A 9,397-nucleotide genomic window follows, 5' to 3' on the forward strand; every position below is an offset into this window, starting at 1 on the left:
GTATATATATATTGAGTTTTTCGGTATTGATGTTATTGTGTATTTATGTTTGTGTATTTATGTTGGTGTTGGATCTATCCTGGTTGTGGTTCCTTTTCTTTCTGTCTGTTTTAAGAACAATGGTAATGAGGCAAAACAATTTCCCTCTGGGATCAATAAAGTTTTTTGAATCTTGAATCTTGAATCTTTGCTTTGTATCAGCATGTAATTCATTTATTTAGGATCAAGACAACACTGCAGAGTCACATCAGCTCCTTCTTGTCTCTCGATATGGGGAGTGAATCAGTCCTAAGGAAATAAAGACAGTTAAAACACAGACACTAAAATGTTCTGTTTAACACTGAGTCTCCAGTGGTAAATGTGATTTTATGATTCCACAGGAAGATAGCATAGCTGCTATTTTAGTCTCTGGGGTAAATTTGCAGAGCCCGCTGAAGCCTCCTGTTAACAGAAGCATCAAGATATTTGCTTCATTCACAGAAGTATTTCTGAAATCTTACATCCACAGTTAGTTGAAGGGTGATGCAGAGCATGGTAGAGAACAAAGAGTGAAGCAGAGCAGGGTGAGGAAGGCCTCATGGTACTGATGGATTAGGTTGTCTTTAAGTTAAGTAACCTCTGGAACAAGAGGTTGGCATTTCTGTAGGTTAAACATGTCCACACTATAAAAAGTAAGGAAAAGATTAAACAACTACATAGGTTAACACACTCTAAAGTAAAAAGATCATTTACAAAAACATATAAATCAGATCACAGTTTAAAGCAAACACATGAAGCATTTTGCTACAATGATCCCAAAATACTAATGAGTTACTGGGTCAATATCTTGTAAACTTAATCTCAACAATGCTGATAAATCTGAGAAACAATACTGGGATGTTTTGTTAATCAGACAAGAGAAAACAAATTAGGCGACAACAGTTCTGGAGGATTGGGGATTTATACACATTGTTTCTGCCCATGTTCCGTTTAATATTTAGTTTTTCATATTAATTATAATGTGCATACTTCTTATATTCTATTAACCTTCACTGTTCTGTAACTGAACCCATAACACAGGTATAAAAAAATGTATTATGTATTTAATAATACTAATACTAACAACTTCATAGCATTAAGAACAAAAGCAACTGTAGCAGAACTGGTCAGACTTTAGTTTAGTTTATTAGCTGGGACAAAATGAAAGACAAGGAAATATAAAAAAAGTGTAACTATAAGAAAAAGTAAAGTAAATAAGCACAAAACGCATTTCAACAAAGAAAATAAAGCTTTTGGTTTAGTTTAGTTTAAAGTGCTTAAAGAAAAGAAGGTGAACAGACGTAAAGACGGGAGAATATCCACCCGTGTCCGACGGTTCAAACACGTCAGTGACTTTAAAACCACTGAGACAGAACATCATGGGGAATTAGAGTTAAGATGAATTTAAAGAAATACAGTTTGAAAATGACATCAGAATTGTAGGAAAGTATATTTAAATTCTGAAGAAAATTATAATTTTAAACCGTTTTTGCTGTACAAATTCATTATTTAAGCTAATTGTAATAAATTAAAAGCACTCAAAGGTTTCATTTCTTCTTTTGAAAACATTCTGTCTGATCTAAAACAGAACACAGCTCACTGAATTAGAAATAAGCAAACTATTTATCTTTGTGTACGTTGTTGAGTGTACACGTGAGTTCTCTAAATGCAGCTGCAGTCTAATTATTAAATTGTATTATTTAATAAGATAAAAAAATCTCTCCTGGCTGTTTTAGCTGCGGCAGGAACAGGAAGAACACGAACACCTTCAAATTCATGACTCCAATCTGAACACTAATGTATATCTTTATATCTTTAACACTGTTTTACCTACTGGGCTTAAGGTAAAGGTAACTACTAACGCTGTGTACAGTAACACTGAGTGAGAGTGTTTGGCATTTAAGACTTTTTTGTTAACTTTGTTCACTTTAAGAACAGACTTTGTGGCACTTCCATCATTTTTATCAGTTTCCATAATCATTTCATAATTATACCAGAGCGATGTTGATTCCAATATAATTCAAGTGGTTGTGATCACAGGTCATGGTTTTAGACCACTAACTATCCCTACACATCCTGCTGGATGTTCCCCGAGCCGTTTTCTGCAGCGTCGGCCTGACGTTCACCTCCTTCTCTTCCCTCACTTGTCAGGTTTTGCATTTCAACGTTGTGTGGCCTCCTCTCAGCTTCCTTCTTCTTCTTCATCTTTTGGATCTTCTTATAAATCACTGTTAAACACACAAACACAGAAAATTCAGTTTGTGACCCTACAAGTCAAGGTAGCTAAACTCCGGCTGCAGCAGTAACTTCCTTCAATGTTCATTGGAAATGACAACTTGTGTCTTTTTCCTTTTGTTTAACACAGTTTAACATTAACTAGAACTAGACCAGCGGAGAGACAAAAGGTCTCGTCCCATTTACACTTAATTTCTTAGAAAATGTGGAAAATATTAGTTACTGCAGCTTTAAAAAGATACAGGGTATAGGACAGTAACTTACAGACTGTTCCAAGAATCACCAGAATCACAGCTCCGAGGACGCCCACGAAAATGGAAATAACAGTGTACTTGACATCGACACAGGCAACAGTTTTGTTTTTACCACCTGAAAGAAAATAAGAACAAGATGTTGGTTAGAGAGGAAGTGCAGCTTCAAGAATACCAAAAAACAGCATCATATGTTTGAAGCTACGATGAGCCTCATGCTTAAAGTTTTGTTCTTTTCCTCTTACATCGCATTTTGTTCCAAGTCAAACTCCCCAAACTGGAGTAGCATTAAATTCTTAAATTGCCAAATAAAGAAAAGAAAACTAACATTAAACATTAATATTAGAGACTCAAAACAACTAGAAAATGCGAATGGTACATGTGTCAGTCATGCCTGATCAGAGCAGCTGACATATAAAGAGGGTTGGGGTTCAAGAAGTGTGGTGATTAAAAACTAAAAACTAATATATATATATATATATATATATATATATTATGACAGGGAGAAAGTAGTGGAGTTTTTAACCAGTTTGTTCAATAGGATTCTAGAGAGTGAGAAGATGCCTGAGGAATGGAGGAGAAGTGTTCTGGTTCCGATCTTTAAGAACAAGGGTGACACGCAGAACTGCAGCAACTACAGAGGAATAAAGTTGATGAGCCACACAATGAAGCTGTGGGAAAGAGTAATGGAAGCCAGGCTTAGGAAGAAGGTGGAGATTTGTGAGCAGCAGTATGGTTTCATGCCCCTTAAGAGCACCACTGATGCCATTTTTGCTTTGAGAATGTTGATGGAAAAGTACAGAGATGGACAGAAGGAGCTGCATTGTGTCTTTGTAGATTTAGAGAAGGCGTATGACAGGGTGCCGAGGGAGGAGCTGTGGTACTGTATGAGGTCGTCAGGAGTGGCAGAGAAGTACGTCAGACTAGTTCAGGACATGTATGAGAGAAGTATGACGGTGGTGAGATGTGCTGTAGGTCAGACAGAGGAGTTCAAGGTGGAGGTGGGACTACACCAAGGATCAGCTTTGAGTCCCTTCTTGTTTGCTATGCTGATGGACAGGCTGACAGATGAGGTCAGACAGGAATCTCCCTGGACAATGATGTTTGCGGATGACATTGTAATTTGCAGTGAGAGTAGAGAGCAGGTAGAGGAACAGCTGGAGAGGTGGAGGTTTGCTCTGGAAAGAAGAGGCATGAAGGTCAGTCGTAGTAAGACAGAATACATGTGTCTGAACGAGAGGGATCAAGGTAGAAGCGTTAGGTTACAGGGGGCTGAGGTGAAGAAGGGGCAGGAGTTTAAGTACTTGGGGTCAACAGTTCAGTGTGATGGAGAGTGTGGAAAAGAGGTGAAGAGGCGAGTGCAGGCAGGTTGGAGCGGGTGGAGGAAGGTGTCAGGAGTGTTGTGTGACAGAAGAGTGTCAGCAAGACTCAAAGGAAAGATAAGATAAGATAAGATAAGATAAGATAAGATAAGATAAGATAAGATAAGATAAGATAAGATATTCTTTATTGATCCCACATTGGGGAAATTCAATTGCTACAGCAGGTCAGTGCAAAAAGAACAACAGTAATGTGCAAAAAGAATGAAAGGGTGTGCAAAAATACAAAAGTAATAAACATTTAACGAGAAAGGTGTACAAGACAGTGGTGAGACCAGCTCTGCTCTATGGGTTAGAGACGGTAGCAGTGAGAAAGAGACAAGAGGCTGAGATGGAGGTAGCAGAGATGAAGATGTTGAGGTTCTCCTTAGGAGTGACCAGGTTAGACAGAATAAGGAACGAGTACATCAGAGGGACGGCTCACGTTGTCTGTGTTAGCGACAAAGTCAGAGAGGCCAGACTGAGGTGGTTTGGACATGTTCAGAGGAGGGATAGTGAGTATATTGGTAGAAGGATGTTGGAGATGGAGCTGCCAGGCAGGAGGGCAAGAGGACGACCAAGGAGGAGATATATGGATGTTATAACAGAGGACATGAGGTTGGCTAGTGTTAGGGTAGAAGATGTTCATGATAGAGTGAGGTGGAAAAGGATGATTCACTGTGGCGACCCCTGATGGGAAAAGCCGAAAGAGAAGAAGAAGATATATAAGTTTTAGTTTATAGTTGTAGTTTTAGTTTTTAGTCATTTTTGTGTTCACAGTTGAACTATGAATATTTTCACATGGCATCCCTAACCATTAACCCAGATTCACAGAGAAGGAAAGGAAATGTGCTAAAAGACGTATAAGAAAATATTTACCAAGATCACCTGGCTCGACTTCTGGCTGAGAAGTCGCTGTGCTGACAACGCTCCCCACTGATCTGTTGAGTTGGCCTCTCCTCACTGTTTCACACATAAACATTGTTTAAGTACTTTTAAAAACATCTTATTTCATTTTAAATGATTAACGTCCCACTTATTCGTACGTTCATCACCAACTTCAGTGTACTTACCGACTTTCAGGATGACGTAACAATAGGCGTCCAGTCTGCGGATATAACAAATGAACCTGCCGTTATCAGACAGGCGTACTGAGAACAGCTGGAGCGTCACATTTCCTTTCTTCAAACCTTCATGGTGGAGAACCGTCCTGTTTCTGAACACCTCCTTCTGGTCCTCAGCATGATCTTGTCCAAGTCTATAAACATGGACGATATTTTTGCGTTCATCTTTACTCCACGTCACTGGTGATTTCCTCACATCGTCTTCAGGATCCAGTTGACATTTCAGGATCACGTCATCACCTTCTTCTGCCTCTACTTCTTCTTCTGCCTGAGGTAGAACAGCCGCTGGAAAAACAGACATATTTAGTTATACAACAATAATGTGGATTATTCTGACACATTAACTCAAAATATCATTCAAGTATTTTAAACCTCTGAACTGCTTCCATCATTTAACGTCAATATACTTTTTTTAAATCAGCTGTTTTTCCCCCTAATTTCAGAGCAGCTTACTAGAAAGTGAAATGTTGTGGGTGTATTGTTACACTGGATTAGTTAGCACATAATAAACCTGAAACTGAAAACCACAGGTTGAGTAACTAATTTGATGAGCAGAAAATTATTCAAGATTCGATTCAATTTCGAGGGAAACTGTCTTTGGCTCATTACTACTGCTGTTGATTCAGACAGAAAGAAAATGCACCACAACCAAAAGAAATACAAAATAAAACTGATCCAAAAACTCAATATATACAGAATATGTGAAGAAACGGGGTCAATAATAATAATAATAATAATAATAATAATAATAATAATAATAATAATAATAATAGAAGAGTGGGATCATAACATAAATATGAGATATTTATATAAGGATTTCAATAATGATGAACAAGTATTTAACAATTCAGAATTTTTTATTTTCAGATGATTGAGTTGAGTTTAAAAGGACTAGGATTATATTTTATATATTTTTGTTTAACTTCTCTTTTATTCCAGAGGGTTTTGCCTTGTTAAGACACCATTTTGTTACTCAATGGTAACTTTAAGCAAAAAGACTGAAAACAAATGCCACAAATGATCTGGACCCATCTTCATCCTTGTTAATTACTAAGATCTACTTTAAAACTTTAAAACTAAAACACGTTCAAAGTGTCAGATGATAAATAAATAATTTAATAATAATAAATGTCTGATTTGATCAAGACGCCATTTGAGAAGAAACTCGTTTTAACACTGTCCTCAAACGTGTTTAAGAGCAAATCACACGCAGCCCAGATAGAAAACCTCGTGTTAATTAGTTTTACTTAGTGATAATTAGTTTTACTTAGTGTTAATTAGTTTTAATTAGTGTTAATTAGTTTTAATTAGTGTTAATTAGTTTTACTTAGTGTTAATTAGTTTTAATTAGTGGTAATTTATGTTATTGGGTTTTAAATAGTGAATAAAACTAAACATCGTCAGTGACGTCAGAACACGGAAGGTAAACTCACCGGCAGAAAACGGTAAAAAGACGAGAAGAGTGAACAGTCTGACGGACATGATTTCACCAGCACCGCGGCTCTCATACGATTGAGCTGTTTCCGCACCGCGTCGTCGTAACGTTAATAATAATAATTATAATATTATTAATAATATTAATAAAAACACTCTGCGGCCTCAACGTGACTCAAACAGCTCGCGCCGTGTTTTCAACAGAGGGAAAATGGCCCCGCCCACCGGCGAGTCCACTATGGGGGGGGGGATCAAACCCTGATCTCTGTCGTTATCAAGTCTTGTTTGATCTGAAGCTTTGAAACAGCTTCTAAAAGACTTCCACACGGTTTCTACATTTAGTCTACGAGCTAAATAATTAGTTTTAATTTAATTAGTTAATTAGTTTAACAAGAGTTAAAGTAAAGAGTAAAGGAGACATTTAAAAAACGCTCCCTATAGATGTAGAATGGTACGGTCCACAGAGGCAAACAGGACTCTTACTTTTACTATTTTAACACGTTTCTACTTTAACACGTTTCTACTTTAACACGTTTCTACTTTAACACGTTTCTACTTTAACACGTTTCTACTTTAACACGTTTCTACTTTAACACGTTTCTACTTTAACACGTTTCTACTTTAATCTGTTTCTACTTTAATCTGTTTCTACTTTAACACGTTTCTACTTTAATCTGTTTCTACTTTAACACGTTTCTACTTTAACACGTTTCTATTTTAACACGTTTCTATTTTAACACGTTTCTACTTTAACACGTTTCTATTTTAACACGTTTCTATTTTAACACGTTTCTACTTTAACACGTTTCTATTTTAACACGTTTCTATTTTAACACGTTTCTACTTTAACACGTTTCTACTTTAACACGTTTCTATTTTAACACGTTTCTACTTTAACACGTTTCTACTTTAACACGTTTCTACTTTAACACGTTTCTATTTTAACACGTTTCTATTTTAACACGTTTCTACTTTAACACGTTTCTATTTTAACACGTTTCTATTTTAACACGTTTCTACTTTAACACGTTTCTACTTTAATCTGTTTCTACTTTAACACGTTTCTATTTTAACACGTTTCTATTTTAACACGTTTCTACTTTAACACGTTTCTACTTTAATCTGTTTCTACTTTAACACGTTTCTACTTTAACACGTTTCTACTTTAATCTGTTTCTACTTTAATCTGTTTCTACTTTAACACGTTTCTACTTTAATCTGTTTCTATTTTAACACGTTTCTACTTTAATCTGTTTCTATTTTAACACGTTTCTACTTTAATCTGTTTCTACTTTAATCTGTTTCTACTTTAACACGTTTCTACTTTAACACGTTTCTATTTTAACACGTTTCTACTTTAATCTGTTTTTACTTTAACACGTTTCTACTTTAATCTGTTTCTACTTTAACACGTTTCTACTTTAATCTGTTTCTACTTTAACACGTTTCTACTTTAATCTGTTTCTACTTTAATCTGTTTCTATTTTAACACGTTTCTACTTTAACACGTTTCTACTTTAACACATTTCTACTTTAATCAGTTTCTACTTTAATCTGTTTCTATTTTAACACGTTTCTACTTTAACACGTTTCTACTTTAACACGTTTCTACTTTAACACGTTTCTACTTTAATCTGTTTCTATTTTAACACGTTTCTACTTTAATCTGTTTCTACTTTAATCTGTTTCTACTTTAACACGTTTCTACTTTAACACGTTTCTATTTTAACACGTTTCTACTTTAACACGTTTCTACTTTAACACGTTTCTATTTTAACACGTTTCTACTTTAACACGTTTCTACTTTAACACGTTTCTACTTTAACACGTTTCTATTTTAACACGTTTCTACTTTAATCTGTTTTTACTTTAACACGTTTCTACTTTAATCTGTTTCTACTTTAATCTGTTTCTACTTTAACACGTTTCTACTTTAATCTGTTTCTACTTTAACACGTTTCTACTTTAACACGTTTCTACTTTAATCTGTTTCTACTTTAATCTGTTTCTATTTTAACACGTTTCTACTTTAACACATTTCTACTTTAATCAGTTTCTACTTTAATCTGTTTCTATTTTAACACGTTTCTACTTTAACACGTTTCTACTTTAACACGTTTCTACTTTTAACACGTTTCTACTTTAATCTGTTTCTATTTTAACACGTTTCTACTTTAATCTGTTTCTACTTTAATCTGTTTCTACTTTAACATGTTTCTACTTTAATCTGTTTCTATTTTAACACGTTTCTACTTTAACACGTTTCTATTTTAACACGTTTCTACTTTAATCTGTTTTTACTTTAACACGTTTCTACTTTAATCTGTTTCTACTTTAATCTGTTTCTACTTTAACACGTTTCTACTTTAATCTGTTTCTACTTTAACACGTTTCTACTTTAACACGTTTCTACTTTAATCTGTTTCTACTTTAATCTGTTTCTATTTTAACACGTTTCTACTTTAACACGTTTCTACTTTAACACATTTCTACTTTAATCAGTTTCTACTTTAATCTGTTTCTATTTTAACACGTTTCTACTTTAACACGTTTCTACTTTAACACGTTTCTACTTTAACACGTTTCTACTTTAATCTGTTTCTACTTTAACACGTTTCTACTTTAACACGTTTCTACTTTAATCTGTTTCTACTTTAACACGTTTCTACTTTAATCTGTTTCTACTTTAACACGTTTCTACTTTAACACGTTTTTATTTTAACACGTTTCTACTTTAATCTGTTTCTACTTTAACACGTTTCTACTTTAATCTGTTTCTACTTTAACACGTTTCTACTTTAATCTGTTTCTACTTTAACACGTTTCTACTTTAATCTGTTTCTACTTTAACCAGTTTCTACTTTAACATGTTTCTACTTTAATCAGTTTCTACTTTAATCTGTTTCTACTTTAACCCGTTTCTACTTTAACATGTTTCTACTTTAATCTGTTTCTACTTTAATCTGTTTCTACTTTA

At 34.7% G+C, this 9,397-nt stretch overlaps 1 protein-coding gene across 2 annotated transcripts; it reads right to left on the reverse strand.

Moving 5' to 3' along the window:
• Nucleotides 1-910: 910 nt before the first annotated feature.
• Nucleotides 911-6,598, reverse strand: LOC113161389 (selection and upkeep of intraepithelial T-cells protein 1-like). Of its 2 annotated transcripts, none has more exons than XM_026358941.1 (5): nucleotides 6,420-6,598; nucleotides 4,936-5,271; nucleotides 4,751-4,825; nucleotides 2,518-2,622; nucleotides 911-2,246 (listed from the first exon to the last, which is right to left on the reverse strand). In XM_026358941.1, exons 1-5 carry the CDS (start codon nucleotides 6,466-6,468, stop codon nucleotides 2,086-2,088), a joined length of 726 nt encoding a protein of 241 aa, XP_026214726.1. In that variant the 5' UTR covers nucleotides 6,469-6,598; the 3' UTR covers nucleotides 911-2,085. The 2 variants fall into 2 exon arrangements, with proteins under 2 accessions (XP_026214726.1, XP_026214725.1); XM_026358940.1 differs by having other exon boundaries at nucleotides 4,742-4,825.
• Between the last annotated feature and the right edge of the window lie 2,799 nt (nucleotides 6,599-9,397).

This window comes from Anabas testudineus, chromosome 1, assembly GCF_900324465.2.
Source record: "Anabas testudineus chromosome 1, fAnaTes1.2, whole genome shotgun sequence".
NCBI classification, from domain to species: Eukaryota; Metazoa; Chordata; class Actinopteri; order Anabantiformes; family Anabantidae; genus Anabas; species Anabas testudineus.